The 20447-nt window shown below is 43.0% G+C and overlaps 1 protein-coding gene across 3 annotated transcripts in view; it reads right to left on the bottom strand.

Moving 5' to 3' along the window:
• Window positions 1-412: 412 nt before the first annotated feature.
• LOC139750169 (receptor-type tyrosine-protein phosphatase H-like) overlaps window positions 413-20447 on the bottom strand; it is a 52825-nt gene continuing 32790 nt past the window's right edge. The window contains exons 18-33 of one of the 3 annotated variants that reach the window (XM_071664532.1): window positions 19808-19940; window positions 19158-19278; window positions 18366-18504; window positions 15819-15883; window positions 12932-13176; window positions 12322-12409; window positions 12026-12099; window positions 10620-10763; window positions 5818-5907; window positions 5554-5607; window positions 4998-5122; window positions 4571-4706; window positions 4102-4251; window positions 3553-3644; window positions 1729-1820; window positions 413-457 (exon numbers count right to left, since the gene is read on the bottom strand). In XM_071664532.1, coding sequence (XP_071520633.1) covers window positions 3582-3644; window positions 4102-4251; window positions 4571-4706; window positions 4998-5122; window positions 5554-5607; window positions 5818-5907; window positions 10620-10763; window positions 12026-12099; window positions 12322-12409; window positions 12932-13176; window positions 15819-15883; window positions 18366-18504; window positions 19158-19278; window positions 19808-19940 — 1627 coding nt within the window. In that variant the 3' untranslated portion in view covers window positions 413-457; window positions 1729-1820; window positions 3553-3581. Of the gene's footprint in view, window positions 458-1728; window positions 1821-3552; window positions 3645-4101; window positions 4252-4570; window positions 4707-4997; window positions 5123-5553; window positions 5608-5817; window positions 5908-10619; window positions 10764-12025; window positions 12100-12321; window positions 12410-12931; window positions 13177-15818; window positions 15884-18365; window positions 18505-19157; window positions 19279-19807; window positions 19941-20447 lie in introns of those variants that run through there. The other 2 variants (XM_071664534.1, XM_071664535.1) reach the window with 2 other exon arrangements.

Genomic DNA, 20447 nt, shown 5'->3' with positions numbered 1-20447 from the left:
TGTGGCTGAGGCAGTGGTAGTCATGAGTGATGTGTGGCTAAGGCAGGAGCAGACAAATATAATCAGAAATGTCATGGGACGGGAAGCCAGCATAATGGGCGAGATCCTAAGGTGTAAGACAGCTAACGTAGGCTTTATGATTAAGTACTCTAGTCTTCAATTATACATAAACTCAGGTGATAAAAGACCAAGTTCCTTGGCACAAAAAAGGTTAATCCAAGACCTTATGATCTCAAGACTCTACTGAAGTTCAGGGAAGACATTTCAGAGATCATCTCGAAACGGACATTCCAATCTCTCGTCTCTCAAAGTGCTGAAGCTCAAAGGTGGAACATACCGGATCATTGCGGGGGAAGGTCTGTAGCAGGACCCACACGGGAACTTTCCTCTCGAAGACCAACTTCCACAGATTGCTCAGTGTGTGACCCTGAGGATGCTCGCCAGCTAGATACGCGTTCTGCCGAGGTAGACGTCACTATTAATTTCCACTCCCACCCAGTGCTTACTGAATGGACACCTAGCTGATAAGATGGGAGATATCTGAGGACAGATAATACTGTGAGTTAAGATAAAACCATTTTCTTTTTTTTTTTTGAGCTGAAAAATATGCGGGGGACATGATTAGCTACGAGTCTTTTTTAGCTGTTACGAACGTTTACATCAATTCGGGGGGGAAAACATGTGAATACCAGAGCAACATCGAAAAGGAGATCTGGAGGTCCAGGGAGAAGGTTCGAACCCCACAGATGGCCTGATTGTTTTGGCCAGGGCTCCTCCTGGTGGCTGCTTCGGGCTGGTTATTGTCACCTTAGGGCCTTACGACTGAGGGGTATCTTCTACGTTAGTCAGTGTTCATGTCAAGGAACAGGGTAGTCACTTCATGTCAAGGATTATGATCATAGCAGTCATCTTGGTTGATCATAGTCATGTCAAGGCCTATGATCATAGTAGAAATCTTGGCTGATCATAGTCATGTCAAGGCCTGTGATTACAGCAGTCATCTTGGTTGATCATAGTCATGTCAAGGCCTGTGATTACAGCAGTCATCTTGGTTGATCATAGTCATGTCAAGGCCTATGATCATAGTAGTAATCTTGGTTGATCATAGTCACGTCAAGGCCTGTGATTATAGTAATCCTCTTGGCTGATCATTTTCATATCCAGGCAGAGTTGTCCTCAGATCTTTTTACACTGTCATTCCAAGGTCCAGGACTGTACCATCTAGTGACCTTCTAAGACTGAGGTAATGAAGACTTGGGGTGGGACTAGAATCGCACCCTGGGTCAGGGGTCAAAGGGTCAAGGTTGTCACCGAGTGAGGATCAAGGCTGGCGCTTATGCCTGGCTGAAAGTCAAGGTTGGGAACTCATTATGAGTGAGAGTCAAGGGTGAGACAGTGCCTAGGTTAAGGGTCAGGTTTGGCACTCCACCAGGAGGATGGGTGAAAGTTGAGGGGAAGGCCAAGGCTGGCCCTGTGCCCTGGGGAGAGTGAGGGGTCAAGAGTAGTACAGAGGTAGGAGGGTCAAGGCTGGCCCTGTGCCCTGGAGGAGAGTGAGGGGTCAAGAGTAGTACAGGGGTAGGAAGGTCAAGGCTGACACAAAGTCTGGGGAGGGACGAGGGGAAAGAGTGAGTGCCAAGGCTGACACAACGCCGTGGGGGAGTGTCAAGACTGGCACTACACACGGGTGCCAGTTAAACTGCCCTTGGAGGGCCTCTGAACTCCACCCACCTTGCAATCCATGGCGCTCACCCTGACGACGTTGATGTACTGAGACGTCGGATCAACGCTGACGCTCTGCAGGAAGGCGATCTTACCGTCCGCTGTGTGATCAGAGAACGACACACTTCAGCCAACGATCAATAACTCTGATCACTAATTAATCAGTTACAATAATCGACGAATACATATTTAGTTCTTTTTTTTTATAACTGATTTATCGACAAATACCTAAAGAGTATTTTAATCTATTTACAGTATCAATATTGTGATTAATTTAGTGTCACTACTGTGATTAATTTACAGTATCAATATTGTGATTAATATCTTGTGTGGCTGATCTGGAGCCCCACCTCGTCTCATGAGGCAGGCAGCAGCAAATGCTGATTTCACGTCCATACTCACGGCCTCATGCTCATGGGGATTGCTGGTATACCATGTGAAGTGTTGGTATACCATGCTCCTCATGGTATACCATCTGGCGAACTTGCATACCTTTTGGAGTGTTAGCATATTACATAGGACACTGGTATCACGTGTGAAGTGTTGGTATACCGTGTGGAGTACTGGTGTACCATGTGACGTGGTAGTATACCATATGGACTGCTGGTATCACGTGTGGGGTGCTGGTATACCCTATGAATTGCCAGTATACTATGAGGAGTGCTGGTATACCACGTGGAGTATTTGTATACCATGCGGAGTGATGGTATACAATGAGTGTTGATATACCACGCCGGAGTCCTGGTATACCACACGGAGCCCTGGTATACCACATGGAGCCCTGGTATACCACGTGAAGTCCTAGTACACCACGTGGTGCCCTGGTATACCACATGGTGCCCTGGTATACCACGTGGAGTTCTGGTACACCACATGGTGCCCTGGTATACCACATGGAGCCCTGGTATACCACATGGAGCCCTGGTATACCACATGGAGCCCTGGTATACCACATGGAGCCCTGGTATACCACGTGGAGTCCTGGTATACCACGTGGAGTCCTGGTGGCGTCCCAAGGAGGCAGTACATGTGACGTGGTTCCGAAGTGTTCGAGGAAGGACGATCCGTGTTATATCGCCTACAAGACGCAGAGTAAAGCAAGCTTATTGTTGAAAAGACAAGCAGACAGACGCAATATAGGTAGGTATTCAGCTCTCATGTGCATACAAAACGCCTTTGGCTTGTATGGTAGAAGCGCTACGAAAGCAAGATAAAGAGTTTCTCGAGGGAAGAGATGGGCTGAGAGTTCCCAGATTAAAATTACATGAGGTATTCATTGCTGCAGTCGTATGGCAAGAGGAGAGTGTGAACCTGCGCAGCAAATGTTGCGTCCTGTCCACACACTCCTCACAGGTATTGGAGAACGATGCATCGGATGTGTCAGTAAACAGAAAGGAGTTTCACTGGGAGTGAACACCTGCGTCCTGACCCATCATATAGACCGCGAGCTGATGGTTACCGAGGGTGATAGCGTAGCGGATGAAGCTTACAAGAACGATGAAGACAACAGAAGAGAAATGATCCTCGGCGACAATTCTTGAAGATGGATGGTGGGGGACTTCACAAGCCAACGTGCAACAGGAGGACCACACACAAGATAGGAAACCTGACGATTGGGGTTCGTCTCGTGATGGGTCGCTACTGACGCAGTACAGGCCGAAGTCGACCAAGCACCTCTGCTAAACTCTAGTTAGCCCTTGCAGTGGGAAGGAGGCAGGGGTTGCAGAGGTGCCAAGCGTTAGTTAACCCTTGCCCCTCTCCCCTGCAAGGGTTAACTAACGCTTTGTTGTGGAGGGAACTGGAAATAACCAGGACCACCAACTCTGCCCTTACCTGGGAGAATGTCTGGATTTCGGTTGAGCTTAGGCACAAACTGGATTTTTGGCTATGTTGTAAGTCAGGTCTTTAGGGAGAGCTTTCAGTTCCTGGGGAAAAAAAATATCATCGTCAAAGGTAAAAGAAAAAATTGTGAAATATGATTATATGAATAACTATATGCCTACGGTGTCAATAAATGTTCTTGTGTTTGAGATGCATTTGAGATTAAATCACACGTTTGTTTGTTTCATAGTACCCACACTTAGCTATCTTTTCCTCGACGTATGGTAAACCAGCATCTGGTACACCCACTAGGCCTGTTAGTGAGGGCCATAACTCAGGACAGGACACATTTAAGATGGTGTGGGTAACAACCAATTCATCTACTTGAAGGAAGAATGAACGGCTGGTTGGAGGCCCTGTGCTCACGATGGGATCGAACCCTGACCAGTGTATTTAAAGCCAGCAATGCCATCCACTACACCACCAAGCCGTTATTGCTCCATGTACTGTGGCAAAAATTTTACCTGACGAAGGGGAATGTGTTGACGTGATGTTCCCTACCTTAAACTGCTTTTGGATGAGCGAGATCCGAGTGTGTGGCTGGGGCATACGTAGCTTTGCCACCTCCCTGGGGAAGTCTCCACAGTGGTAGCGTTTCTTCATCCCCGTCAGTATCTCTTGAAGCAACTGGTGACTGAAGACGTACTCGAACTGCACCAGATGTTTAGCATGTTACCGCGAGGACATAGTTTTAAGCGAGTTCTTGTACATAATGACATACTAAAGCATGAGGTGAGATATGACACATTGTTCAAGATATAACAACACCTCACACTCTCACAGATATGTATCAGGTCTTAGATATCAAAGAGTCATTGTCTCCACTATCCAACAGGTCAGCCACTGCCTTGGAGTGGAGTTGAGACTCCATTGAAACAAATGACTAACATGTCTCTCTCTGTCGTTGAACACTTCCCTTCGTCAGCAGTGAGTATCTAATGGCTGTAGTCAGTGGCTATGTCAGACTCACCTTGTTCTCGACGAGCTTGGCCCGTCCGTTCCTGAGGGTTGTGAGGGCTTCGCAGACGTCCATGTAACCGGAGGTGCTGAGCTGCTCCAAAATGTACATTACTAGGATAATGGTTCCCGTGGGGCCCGTGCCAGCGCTGTAGGAGGAGGAGCAGGAGGAGGAGGAGGAGCAGGAGGAGGAGGAGGAGAGAGAGAATATTACGTTGCTGTCAACTAACTCATGCTACACGTAGCAGGTTCTTGTAAAGTCGGTTAAGCTACAGATTGCTGTTACGATGGCTAAAGTATATATGTAGAACTAAACTCATATTCTCGTCCTTCATGATATTCTACGATTCTGTTTGATCACTATCGCCTCATATATATCCCTCTCCCCCCAACATCCTTATCCATGATAGCTTCCACAGCGGGAGTAACTGGCGACTCACCTACAGTGGACAGTAATAGGTCCTGTTCTGTAGCCGTCCATTAAGTGGTTGAGCATCTGGGCCAGACCAAAGGGGCTTTGGGGTAGGGCATGGTCAGGCCAGGCTTTGTAGTGGTACTGCACCACCTGAAGACCAGAATGGTTCATCAGGCAGGCTAAAGGTGGGATGAGGATATGTCTCGTGTACGAGATATTGTACGAAAATAGAGACAGAAAGTGAGAAACAGAGGTAAGGAAACAGACCAACACTGAGAGAAACTATATATATATATATATATATATATATATATATATATATATATATATATATATATATATATATATATATATATATATATATTCCTTTTTGTCTACATCATCAGGGAAGATACAAATAAGATTTATAACACCCTTGATGATGTGATTATTACACGAAAGTGCACTTGGGAACTTAACGTGTTTCGTTTCCCCGTGGACAAAAAGGAATATACTTGATCACGCGCTCAATTGTGATGTTTTCCAAAACACACACACACACACACACACACACATAAAATCACGAGACTAAAATTACTTACACTGCGTACTTCTGTGCCTTTGGACACCTGCAGTCGACGGATTATGAAATCTATCTGGTGAAGAGAAGGAGAACACATCAGCGGTTAGAATAATACTATAGTGATCCCTATATTCAATCCATGACAACCCTGGTAGAACACTGTTGTAAGCATGGTATATACCCAAAGCTGGTTAGGTTCTAGCAGAACAGAAGACAAATCTGAGGTTAATTTGGCGAGTTAGCTGCGAAGCGCATCAACAAACGTTCAATCTTAAGGGCTGACCTTGACCTCGGAGGAGAGGAGGGTGACCTGAATGTCGTCCTTGACCATTGGTTGCCCCTCCTTCTGTGGCCAGTACTGCACAACTCTCACCTGCAAGAAGGGTTGAAAACACGCGATTATACACACACACACACACACACACACACACACACACACACACATATATATATATATACATATATATATATCTTTTCTTTCTTTTCTTTCAAACTATTCGCCATTTCCCGCATTAGCGAGGTAGCGTTAAGAACAGAGGACTGGGCCTTTGAGGGAATACCCTCACCTGGCACAATTCTCTGTTCCTTCTTTTGAAAAAAAAAAAAAAAAAAAAAAAAAAAAAAAAAAACCGAGAGGGGAGGATTTCCAGCCCCCCGCTCCCTCCCCTTTTAGTCGCCTTCTACGACACGCAGGGAATACGTGGGAAGTATTCTTAATCCCCTATCCCCAGGGATATATATATATATATATATATATATATATATATATATATATATATATATATATATATATATATATATATATATATACATATACATATACATATATATATATATATATATATATATATATATATATATATATATATATTTCATACTATTCGCCATCTCCCGCATTAGCGAGGTTGCGTTAAGAACAGAGGACTGGACCTTTGAGGGAATATCCTCACCTGGCCCCCTTCTCTGTCCCTTCTTTTGGAAAATTAAAAAAAAAACCGAGAGGGGAGGATATATATATATATATATATATATATATATATTTTTTTTTTTTTTTTTTTTTTTTTTTTTATACTTTGTCGCTGTCTCCCGCGTTTGCGAGGTAGCGCGAGGAAACAGACGAAAGAAATGGCCCAACCCCCATACACACGTACATACACACGTCCACACACGCAAATATACATACCTACACAGCTTTCCATGGTTTACCCCAGACGCTTCACATGCCTTGATTCAATCCACTGACAGCACGTCAACCCCTGTATACCACATCGCTCCAATTCACTCTATTCCTTGCCCTCCTTTCACCCTCCTGCATGTTCAGGCCCCGATCACACAAAATCTTTTTCACTCCATCTTTCCACCTCCAAATTTGGTCTCCCTCTTCTCCTCGTTCCCTCCACCTCCGACACATATATCCTCTTGGTCAATCTTTCCTCACTCATTCTCTCCATGTGCCCAAACCATTTCAAAACACCCTCTTCTGCTCTCTCAACCACGCTCTTTTTATTTCCACACATCTCTCTTACCCTTACGTTACTTACTCGATCAAACCACCTCACACCACACATTGTCCTCAAACATCTCATTTCCAGCACATCCATCCTCCTGCGCACAACTCTATCCATAGCCCACGCCTCGCAACCATACAACATTGTTGGAACCACTATTCCTTCAAACATACCCATTTTTGCTTTCCGAGATAATGTTCTCGACTTCCACACATTTTTCAAGGCTCCCAAAATTTTCGCCCCCTCCCCCACCCTATGATCCACTTCCGCTTCCATGGTTCCATCCGCTGACAGATCCACTCCCAGATATCTAAAACACTTCACTTCCTCCAGTTTTTCTCCATTCAAACTCACCTCCCAATTGACTTGACCCTCAACCCTACTGTACCTAATAACCTTGCTCTTATTCACATTTACTCTTAACTTTCTTCTTCCACACACTTTACCAAACTCAGTCACCAGCTTCTGCAGTTTCTCACATGAATCAGCCACCAGCGCTGTATCATCAGCGAACAACAACTGACTCACTTCCCAAGCTCTCTCATCCCCAACAGACTTCATACTTGCCCCTCTTTCCAGGACTCTTGCATTTACCTCCCTAACAACCCCATCCATAAACAAATTAAACAACCATGGAGACATCACACACCCCTGCCGCAAACCTACATTCACTGAGAACCAATCACTTTCCTCTCTTCCTACACGTACACATGCCTTACATCCTCGATGAAAACTTTTCACTGCTTCTAACAACTTGCCTCCCACACCATATATTCTTAATACCTTCCACAGAGCATCTCTATCAACTCTATCATATGCCTTCTCCAGATCCATAAATGCTACATACAAATCCATTTGCTTTTCTAAGTATTTCTCACATACATTCTTCAAAGCAAACACCTGATCCACACATCCTCTACCACTTCTGAAACCGCACTGCTCTTCCCCAATCTGATGCTCTGTACATGCCTTCACCCTCTCAATCAATACCCTCCCATAAAGTTGTGAACTAGAATATAAAACAACTACGTTATAAGTTCTTGTTAATTTTGAGTAATCACACGTTTTATAGTCCCCACTTAGCCTTTTGACTATGGTACAGCATCGGTTACCCCGCCAAATACTCAGGAGGACACTTAAGATGTGTCATCCCATCACATTAAAAATAACCTTTACCACAGTCAACATAGGATCACCCACCGTTTTTTAAAGTCCACGCAATGACCATCCACAACCACCAGCCTTATGCTCCTTATTCATTTCCGCGAAAGTTTTACTGATCCTCCCTTACTCTGTTTATAAGATCATTGTCGCTGGCACTACGTAGCTTTGCCACCCCCGGGAGCTCCAAAAGCGTTATCTCCACTCCGTCATAATCCTTAACAAACCTGTCTGAAAAGTACTCAACTACCAATGTTTTACATGTTACCACATAGTTTTAGCATTCCTTTAGCTTTAATGAATCTAACATTTGATTGACCCTTGTTAAGATATTAACCTCCCTCTCCAGAAACATCTTTTGTATTCTCAAAAGTTCATTGTCTCTCACTATCCAACATCAGCCACTGCCTTGAGGGTTGAACCTCTTGCAAATGCTACCTTTCTTCTTAAACCTTCCTTGTCACTTATCTATTTATCATCTTGTCAGCCACTTTCCAATTGCCTCTTTTTTGGCTGCAAAACGTCCAATGCCATGCTGACTGCTCTCACAATTACTTCTGATATTTCGTCATGCCACGCTGTAGGGGAGCCAGTAAGAGCAGTTTAAAGGAAGGAATACGTTCTCAACTACTCATGCTACAGTAGCAGTTTCTTGTAATCCTTAAGCTACGATTCTGTTACATGGCTAATGTCATTGTAGAACTAACTCCTATCTTCCTTTGTTTCTACGATTTTTTGATCACTATCGCCTCATTAACTTCCCCCAACAGTCTCTATCCATGATAGCTTCCCAGCGAACACCGATTTCACCACATACATTCAGTCCTGTTCTGTAACCGTCATTAATGGTTCATCTGGCCAGCCAAAGGCTATTGTAGGACATGCCCTTTAGTGTCCACCACCTCAGAATTACATCCAAAAAGATACTTCTTCGCAGGCATTGTCGAATAAACAGAATAAAACCAAGTAAGGAACCGGCCATCATCTGAGAGAAACATAAGTATACTTATTATAATTTTTTAATACATATTCAATATATCTTTTTACAATATAATTAAATTTACCATTTTCATGTTACACATCGGAAATACATCATACAATTATTTAACAGCCCTTACTGATGTTGATTCATTCACGAAGTCACTTGAATTTAACGGTTTCTTTCCCGTGGACAAAACGAAACACTTGATCACGCTGCTCAAATTGTATGTTTTCCAAGACACAGCAATCACCAATAATCACCCACACTCCTACAACACACTTCAATTTACCACATATAATCGAGATATTACTTAACTCTACTTCTTGCCTATCCCACACCTGTTCAGTGAGTATTTGAATCTTCCTGGTGAAAAAGCAGACTCATCACTTAGAAAATTCATAACCCCTTTTCATCCATACACCCTGAGCACGTTTAAGCATGGCCTAATACCAACTGGTTAGGTTCTGCAGAACATACTACAATCTAGTTTTTGCATCTGGTACATCAACAACGTCATTTAGGCTCGACCCTTGACCTTCGGAGGAGGAGGTGACAATTCTCCCCATTGGTGCCCTCCTTCTGTTTCCATTATGAAATCTCATGCAAGGGAGGGGAAGGATTTCACGACCCCACCACCCACCCCTCTATCGCTTTCATACGACACGCGAAATACGTGTATATTCTTATCAAACCCTATATATATATATATAATATATATATATACATACATACACCCCACTCAGCATAGCATCGTAACAGAGCTGACCTTTAGAATACCTCACACCCCTTCTACGTCTTCAGAATTAAAAAAATACAATAGGGAAAAATGTAGGGAAAAGAATACTCCAATTTTAGAGCCTGTTCTTAACGCTACCTCGCTATCGCGGGGAAATGGCGAATAGTATGAAAAAAAAAAAAAAATATATATATATATATATATATATATATATATATATATATATATATATACCCTTGCCTGAGCCAGGTACCCATTTTATCGACCAACCCATAGGGACTGATGAACAGCTGGGTTGACTGTGGACCGACTGTCGTAACCAAGATTCGAACCTATGCGCTCGTGAATGCGTCACGGTCAGGAACGCTATGACCGCTACAACACTCGTATCATTATCAACATCCCTGGAACATACTGACCAGAAGATTATTGGTGGTGTAAGTTTACGCTCTGAAAAACAAACAAACAAACAATGACAAACTGATTTTCAATTGTTTTCCCGACCAGAAGACTTCAAGTACCTCGGGTAAGATTATGTTTTTTTCCTTTTCTCTAAATATAACCAGTTCACACTCCAATTCCCTCCAAATGTAACCAGCCCACACTCCCATTCTCTCCAAATGTACCCAGTCCACACTGCAAAGAAATTCTTTAATGAAGTACCTGACTGAGATTAAGAAGAAGAAGATGTAACTCACAGTCCCCGTTTTTTTCAGCGTGGTGAGCATGACAATGGTGTGGGTGTTCGTCTCCCACACCATCCGCCAGAAGTCGCCGACGGTGTAAAATGGGTAGTCCATCGGTCCCTGGGTGGCGATGAAGGCCCTTGGACGCGAGTGGCCCTGTTCATGGTGGTGGTGGTTGACGATTAGAACAAACTGGTTACTTATAGCGGAGGACTTGCGACCATTTAAACATGGGCATGAAACACACACACACACACACACACACACACACACACACACACACACACACACACACCTTGTACAAGGACATCTACGAGAACACATTCACAATCTACAGTTCACCAAGTATATTCTCACAAGCTCCACTGGAATCACCTGGAGTAGAGCGGCAACAGACCAAAGGAGTGTGATTCACCATGGAGTGGTTTTGGACCATTACTGGCACACCCGACTCCACCTTTGGTCGCACTCATCCCATAATTATGGTACCACGACGCATCACTGCGACGTAGATACGACACTACCATAATCATGGTCTACTGACACACCATCATGACTATGGTTCCCCGACACAGCACATGATCGTCTGAGATGCCAACCTAGTAGCACTCCTGACTCCATGGTAGACCATGGAACCCTGTATCCACCCCATGACCATGGTCGTTTAATACTACTGTATCACGAAGCAAGGTCATGCATTACCATTGCCAACCATCATTTTTTCCTCGCAAAATCGTTACATCTTTTTTTTTTTTCCTTCCTGACACCAGTTGTTTTTTCCGTCTAGACACATATCATCCAACGTCACTTTCAGATTTCATTCACTTCTCCACACTCCTCAGAGAGATACCTAACTGTTCCTGTTCTCTTCTGTGTTTACACGCTCAGCATCCTTTTCCCCTTTGCAATCTACTCAATTCCTTTAAGTCTTTTTCTCCATTCTAACAATAATTAGAGTCCCATCTTCCCACTCGTGAGTTGAATTATTTCCTTTGGTTTCCCCTTTTATCACACAATTTTCCCTGGCTACATGCCCTTGATTTTCATATAAATTACTCTTAGTGATGTTTGTATACATCACTCGTTCATTAAGGTGATTTATGAAACTCATCTCTGGTATTCGTCTTGAAAAGCTTCTAGCCATTTCTAGTTCTCATATTCATTTGATATTTAAACTTGTTTGGATCAGTGCTTCTGTGCTGGCCGATGCTTTTTTGTTATCAAAGTCCGAATCAACTACCCAGACCCTCAACCATCTTATGGTGTGAACTGCTAAAACTTATATAAAAAGTTCGTCATACAAGCAAGACTTTAAGAACCATGAATATAATGTCATATCTAGTGTTTATTTCCAAGGCCGATGAACTGATACCTGTATACAGCTGGCATAGATACCTGTATATAGCTGGTATAGATACCTGTATATAGCTGGCGTTGATGTAGTCTGAGGAGAAGCCAGGGAGGCAGGCCAGCTTCACTCGCGTCTCGTTGTCTGGGGAGATATGAAGTGGTCATGTTACTATATCGAGCCTAAGAACCACACAGCACACTAGCTAACTCCTACGTCTGCCACACTGACGTGGGAGATATGTGACTGGATTCCCCATACATTTCAGTATTCAATCGTCATCTGTGTGACATATAAGGATATAGAGGATGACTGTGTTTTCTCACTTCAAAACTGGACGCAAGAGGAGGAGGAGGAAGTACTTACAAGGGAGGTTGTAGCCGTATCGGTTCTTCATGCGATTCTCCTGGCGTTCGGCGTCAGAGCAGCTCTTCGACATGCTGGCTGGTACGCTCTGCAAAGACAAAGATGAAGTATGTCATGAGATTAATCTGGCATGATGAAATAAGACTTGTCACTCAGTCTACCAGATACAACAGACTTGCCACCCAGTCTACCAGATACAAAAGACTTGCCACCCAGTCTACCAGATACAACAGACTTGCCACCCAGTCTACCAGATACAACAGATTTGCCACCCAGTCTACCAGATACAACAGACTTGCCACCCAGTCTACCAGATACAACAGACTTGTCATCCAGTCTGACTACACCGAACAGCCAAGTTTCTGTACGACGCTCGGGAATAATGGAGCCACAAAGTTTTCGTGGCAGTAATGAAGGACTGACCCTCCCAAACTTGGGGACTACCAGTCGACATGGGACTTTATCATATTTCGAACCTCCTCATGAGAATATTATCTTAAAATCGTGAACCATGAGAGATAACACTTATCGAGTTCCCAAAGTGGGTGTTTCGGGGGCAGGTCAGTTCGAGTGGGGTCTCGACCCAAAAGGCTTCAGCAGTTTGGCTCACCAAGAACTCTGCTTCAGTCTCTGGGGAGTGGATAGCCCGCGCAAGGTAGGCCTCCGCCTCGGCTCTGTACACGCGACGAGCCGTCGTGGTAGCGGTGGTAGTGTCGCAGTTGGACTCGTCGTCAGCAGCCGAAGACGTGGTCGAGCCGTGGGAATGGTAGTTGTTTCTGGTGGTTTCCACCTGTTCCTCGTCTACCTCCTTAGTGTGACCGTGAGCAGCCGAAGCAGAACGCCTCCTGAAGAAACCTGTGATGATAAGAGAGACAAAGGTTTACATAGGGATTTCATACATCCTTTATAAGTTTTGGGATCAGTTCCACCGAACGTCACAGACTCTTACGCCTAGGTAGAGGCTGTTTGCAACAGAGGCTGTTTGCAACAGAGGCTCATTATCAAAAAAAAAAAAAAAATGAAGCATGATGGCCATTAGAAGTTGGGAGGAACCGGGCTATAATGCTCACAAGCCAAAGAACAATGGAAGGGCAACTTAAAAACTACTGGTCTCCCGTAGACCCAGACACTAGCCAAGCGCTTTCATAATCCATAGATCCAAACTAACTGACCCTCCCACACCACACACCCAAGGTTTAACAAACCCTTCTACGCGTCATCTATAAACCAGAAACCTCCTCTCCACACGCCACGCAGACTAACCAACCTTCCTTACATACTATCTAGACAAACAAAATTCTCCATACTCTTCAAAGAAACAAAACAACCCTCTACCCCGACACCCCCAACACCTACACAGACAAACCTTTCCATACACTCCAGACTAACTCATCACCCTATACACGACACAGACTAACTGAACCCTTCACACATCCTAGACTAACTAACTCCTTCATACACCAACTAAAACAAACTCCTCCAATTCATCCCAAGCAACCTCCGCCACCACCTCCCTCGTGACAGACCACTTAAGCAAACTAAAGGACCACAAGTCTAAGTCCTATTAACCAAACCTGAGCCAGGCACTCATTCTATCGACCAACTCCTAAGGGTGGATGAACAGCTGGTTAAACTGTGAACAGACTGCCGCAACCAGGATTCGAACCTATGCGCTAAACCCTGGGTGGCCCGTGTTACATGGATAACTCTGGCCTCAGACTAATGCAATGAAGTGCTATAAAAGTTGTTTAAGGTAATGATATAAAAAAAAACGTTTAATAACGGCAGCTCAGAATGAGTCGAATCAAGTCCACGATGGACATTTGATAGGCATTTCTCGAGGAAATCTGTCTGCTTTCCTCCCTCACTTCACTTGAAGCTCTAAGTTTCTAAATATCCACAAATGGCTCACATCTTCCAAAGGATCCGCTTGGATTGTCGCTACCTGCATGCCTTTGTGTCAAGTAATAGTTAGTTATTTACACCATTTCCCCAAGTATGTTGGAGAAATGAGCAACGTTCCTATGTAACAGAGAGAAAGGGAAGGAGGATATGGGGTATCTGTGATGTGAAGTGCTCTATATTATCAGGCATCAGTAAGAAATTGATTCTGAATACCAGCCATGCTAGTCACCCATGTTTGCTAGAAGAGTATGGATGCGAGTGTGTATAGATATTATTATACTTAATCGCCTTCTCCTGCGTCAGCGAGGGAGCGCAAGGAAACAGACGAGGAATGGTCCAACCCACATATACATGTATATACATATACGCCCACACACCCACATATACATACATACACATTCAACGTATACATACATACACATACATATATACACATGTACATACCAACACTTGCCGCCTTCATCTATTTCCGTCGCCTACTCCGCCACACATGACATAGCATACCCTCCCCTCCAGCGAGGTAGCGCCAGGAAAGGACAAAAAAAGGCCACATTCGTTCGCACTCAGTCTCTAGCTGTCATTGTAATGCACCGAAACCACAGCTCCCTTTCACATCCAGGCCCCACAGACCTATCCATGGTTTACTCTAGACGCTTCACATACCCTGGTTCAATCCATTGACAGCACGTCGACCCCGGTATACCACATCGTATCAATTCACTCTATTCCCTGCACGCCTCTCACCATCCTCTATGTTCAGGCCCCGATCGCTCAAAATCTTTTTCACCCTATCCTTCCACCACCAATTTGGTCTCAAGCTTCTCCTTCTTCCCTCCACCTCTGACACATATATCCTCTTTGTCAATCTTTCCTCACTTATTCTCTCCATGTGTCCAAACCATTTCGACACAACCTCTTCTGCTTTCTCAACCTCACGCATTAGGCAGGAGGGCGATAATAACTAAGGCACATAATGCAACAGGTGTGGCTACGTCAAAGAAGCGGTAATTACAAGGTTGGTGGAGTGGAAGGAAGGGCTTCTGTAGCAGTAGGCGTGGGGTTGGGCAAGGCTCGATCATGTTACCAACGCTGTTTCGTTTACACACACACACACACACACACACACACACACACACTAAAAAATGCTTATGGACGATTGTCTGAAGAGAGGCAAAGATGGCCGATCTGGTAAACAAACAAGCGACAGCAAATGATAAAATCATTCAAAGGCTTTCAGAAAATGATAGAAATATTCAGAATGACAAAAAGGAAACCTTGATATGAATAAATGTTAACGAATCTATAAGAAAACTTGAATAATCAGTGTGAAAAAGCCAAAGAATTTGGATAATGCTGTGAGTTACATGATTAGAGATTCAAGAATGATTTTATTCCCCTGTGTTGCTGGGTTTGAGGACTGACAACAAAGGTGCTCGCTAGGCTACACACAGCTCGTCGTCTTCATCTCCTGCAGCCACAAGTACAGCAAGATTGGTGTATCCCCCAAAAAACTTGAGGGTTAAGGAAGCCAGCCATTGCAAGATCCTTTCCCGGCTTAATATGACAGACAGACTCAAAAATCTTCAACTTACCGAAGGGGAAATAGGAGTTCAACTGTCTTGAGGAGACCGACTGATGGAAGCGCTTGTAGCCAAACCTGTTAGAATTCGTTATGATCAGAATCAAACACACACACAGTATGCTTGGGTAAGGAGGGATGGGGAGGTCAAAAAATCAGCCATTACAGTTCGAACCTCGGGACCCATCCTGTTGAAAATGTAAGTCAAACGCATACTGGATATTGTGTTAACCAAGTAATCAATTAACTTGAGTTTAGGGTGTAGCTATAAAAAATGCAATTCTTTTCTTTTTTAAAGGATAGCCTAATGAATCAAAAATGTTTAATAGAATGATAGCAAGATATACTTTCACTAAATTCTAATAGAACAGTATTGTTTAACGATATCTAAAGAACAATAACTATTCACCAAAATTGGCGAGATAGAATAGTACAACAATACTGACATTGCTTAATGGTATTCTAATGATCACAACTGCTTAACGATATTCTTATAATTCACTATAGCTTAACGATAGGCTATTAAGCTAATAATGTTCACTGAGAAGCTGACAAACTAATTTTGGCTTAATAAAGAATCAGCTATCGTTTGTAAATGCTTACATAGTAAGCTATCGTCTGTAAAGGATTACATATTAAGGTATCGTTTGTAAATGCTTATATAGTAAGCTACGATCTGTAAATGATTACACATTAAGTTATCACTTGTAAATGATTACATTGTAAGCTATCGTAAATGATTACACATTAAGCTATCGTTTGTAAATGATTACGTAAGCTATCGTTTGTAATATCGGTTGTAAATGATTACGTAAGCTATCGTTTGTAATATCGTTTGTAAATGATTACATATTAAGCTATCGTTTGTAGATGATTACATATCAAGAGCTGCCACTGCTTCACACAATCCTTTCAGCCAAGGTTCCCAGGCATTCAAAGTAGCTTCATGTGTTGGGCAGGATTTTGTACTGATCAAAAGAGCAGCACTGAGTCCCTGCAGTTCTTAGTGAACTGTATACATTTAATGAGGCGTATATCCTGCATGAAACGTGTGGCGCAATGTAAAGTTTCGGTATGTTCGTAAAACGCCTGAAGTCCAATTATCTTTAAATGAAATCACTAACTAATGTGATCGTCGTAATATATATATATATATATATATATATATATATATATATATATATATATATATATATATATATATATATATATATATATTCTTTCTTTCTTTCAAACTATTCGCCATTTCCCGCGTTAGCGAGGTAGCGTTAGGAACAGAGGACTGGGCCTTTTTTGGAATATCCTCACCTGGCCCCCTCTGTTCCTTCTTTTGGAAAATTTAAAAAAAAAGAGAGGGGAGGATTTCCAGCCCCCCGCTCCCTCCCCTTTTAGTCGCCTTCTACGACACGCAGGGAATACGTGGGAAGTATTCTTAATCCCCTATCCCCAGGGATAATATATGTATATATATATATATATATATATATATATATATATATATATATATATATATATATATATATATATATATATTGCCTACGTATTCCCTGCTTGTCGTAGAGGCCGACTAAGATGAGAGGGAGTGAGTGCCTAGAAATCCTCCTTTCCTGTATCGCTTTCCAAAGGAAGAACAGAACAAGGAGCCAAGCGAGGATTTTCCCTCTAAGGCTGTCATCTGTTGTTGACGCTACCTCGCTCACGCGAAAAATGGCGAACATATACAAAAGATAAAAATACATATGATTTAGGTTAGTTTTTGCCACAGGATTGCTTACGAAGTTAGAGAGTTTGCTGACCATAAGGCGTTTACTGGGAAAATCGAGGTTACAGAAAATAGTACATATTACAGATAGGCTTCCTTCACTAAGAAAAGGCCAAGCATTGTTTTTTACAAACTCACATTCCAACCATGATCTGATAACCTAAATGTTTCAACAATGTTCTAGTCAACAAATTTGGTAAAGACTTCCTTATTAGCTTGTACTGTTTGATGATATTGTAATTAGCAATGTCTTAGGTACTGGTCGATTTGCACTGTCGAGTATTATATTTTGCTATGAATTGATTAAAAAAATGTACCATCAAGACAAAGATAGTCATTGCAATGTCTTCTTATTTGTTCTATCACTGTAATATTGTATCTGTGTTGACAATATATAATAGGTATAGCTCAGGTGGAAGTTGACTTTGGTACCCTGGAACTTAGAGGGACTCTACCTATGCACGTGTAGGGCAAGACTGGGTGTACCTGTGCACCTGTAAGGCAAGACTGGGTGTACCTGTGCGCCTGTAGGGCAAGACTGGGTGTACCTGTGCACCTGTAGGGCAAGACTGGGTATACCTGTGCGCCTGTAGGGGAAGAGTGGGTGTACCTGTGCACCTGCAGGGGAAGAGTGGGTGTACCTGTGCACCTGCAGGGGAAGAGTGGGTGTACCTGTGCACCTGCAGAGGAAGTGTGGGTGTACCTGAATTGCTGAAGAACATACCTACGCGATCCCAAATAGATAGATAGATAGATAGATAGATAGATAGACAGATAGACGGACGAAAGCATAAATACCTGCGCCACCAGAAGACTCCTGCGAAGATCAACCCCAGGAGAAGCAGGACAAGGATGCTGGCTACCAGGGCACCGGTGTGGAATGGCGCTCTGGATTGGAAGGTCTTCGGTTCCGAGGCGTAGAGCTCTCTGTAAGGTCCTGTAATACCCGCCGACGCACAGAGGCAATACACATTACTACCACACACACACACACACACACACACACACACACACACACACTGATGCCTGGACGTCAGACAAAAAATTTGCCTCTTTGACGTCTCTTCTCACTATCAAAATGACAGACTGTATCTAAACATCTGTCCACACTACATGCGATACAGGCTGTAGATACTGACGGAAGTATTGCTTATGCTCTACCTTCTACAGGAGGTTTCTACATATGGTGACAGAAGTGCTACAAGCTCTACTTTGTACAGGAGGTTTCTATATATAGTGACAGAAGTGCTACATGCTCTACCTTCTACAGGAGGTTTCTAAGTATCTTGACAGAAGTGCTCCATGCTGTACCTTCTACAGGAGGTTTCTACATATAATGACAGAAGTCCTCCATGCTCTACCTTCTACAGGAGGTTTCTAAGTATGGTGACAGAAGTGCTACAAGCTCTACCTTCTACAGGAGGTTTCTACATATAGTGACAAAAATACTACATGCTCTACCTTCTACAGGAGGTTTTCTCATATAGTGACAGAAGTACTACAAGCTCTACCTTCTACAGGAGGTTCCTACGTATGGATACACCGTCTCAGGCACCAAGGGAAAGGCAGGAGAAAGAACAGATAACTCACCCGCTTTGGCTTCCGTCACGACCGCTAAGCAGTACTTGGTGTTGGTCTCCAGCGGACGGTTGTAGTAGGTACTGTAACGTTTCCCGTCGCCCACGACGAACTCACTGATGTTAACATCATCCTGCCATCATACCATCATTGGTGAACATACAAGCAAAATTTCCTGACCGGTGTACAAGTGTGTGTATAACAATCTGTGCAACGTGTTCATGAAAGCAAAAAGACTCTTTTTTTTCTATTTTTTTTTTTGCCTTTTCTCTATAGACCACGTGAATTTAGACTTTCTCAATCATATATCTTTTTTTATAAATGTAAGCTGAGACGGCACGGGAGGCTGAGGTCTTAATCAAGGCCATCCTATTAACGCAATATATATATATATATATATATATATATATATATATATATATATATATATACCCTAGCTCGATCCAGGTACCCATTTCATAAACCAACCACTAGAGATGGATGAACAGCTGGGTTAACGGTAGACCGACTGCCGCAAAAATGAACATCTTTAAAACCTATTGAAGCATACAAGAATCTGAGAAATTCTAGTCATATAAGTAGGTACGCGTGTTGTGCACTGGCAAGCATATCTGAATCACTCTAGAGAAGACGAAAATATGTGGAAGCGATGATTTACTTACGAGGGCGAATTTGGCAGCTATCCAAACCTGTGAGTTGGATTTACGGTAAGGAAGGTCATCATTGAGAACCAGATCTTCGGCCAAATCCTTCGTCAACTTCGCCTCCTCCTCCGACACAACAACCCACTGCCAACTGCCGGAGAGGAGACACAGAACCTTACAAGACAACGGCACCTGACTGGAAGCTGCACACCATTTTAAGAACACTGGCACGGTTTGTGCTTCATGTGGTCAGCATTGCTTTGGGGCAGGATAAATCCCCCAGCAAGCCAACGTTCGAGTTATAGAAAAAAGAAGAATAGGATTTTATACATGTAGGCATTGAATGAAGGGTAAGGTACAAAAGATTTTGGGTAATAACATGTACATAGATTTCTAGAAATAATGGTCACTAGGTTACAAGGGAGACTGGGTAAGATATGGTCAAGTTAAATGGACAAAAATGAAGAAAAAACTATGTTTTTCCGACCTTGGATTGCCACCCTCGCGTAAATAGGAATACAGTAGATTACATGAACACACACACACACACACACACACACACACACACACACACATATATATATATATATATATATATATATATATATATATATATATATATATATATATGTATATATATATATATATATATATATAT

The sequence above is a fragment of the Panulirus ornatus genome, chromosome 9 (assembly GCF_036320965.1).
Source record: "Panulirus ornatus isolate Po-2019 chromosome 9, ASM3632096v1, whole genome shotgun sequence".
Classification (NCBI taxonomy): Eukaryota; Metazoa; Arthropoda; class Malacostraca; order Decapoda; family Palinuridae; genus Panulirus; species Panulirus ornatus.
The sequence above is the reverse complement of the archived record's forward strand: the minus strand, read 5'-3'. Positions and strand labels throughout refer to the sequence as shown.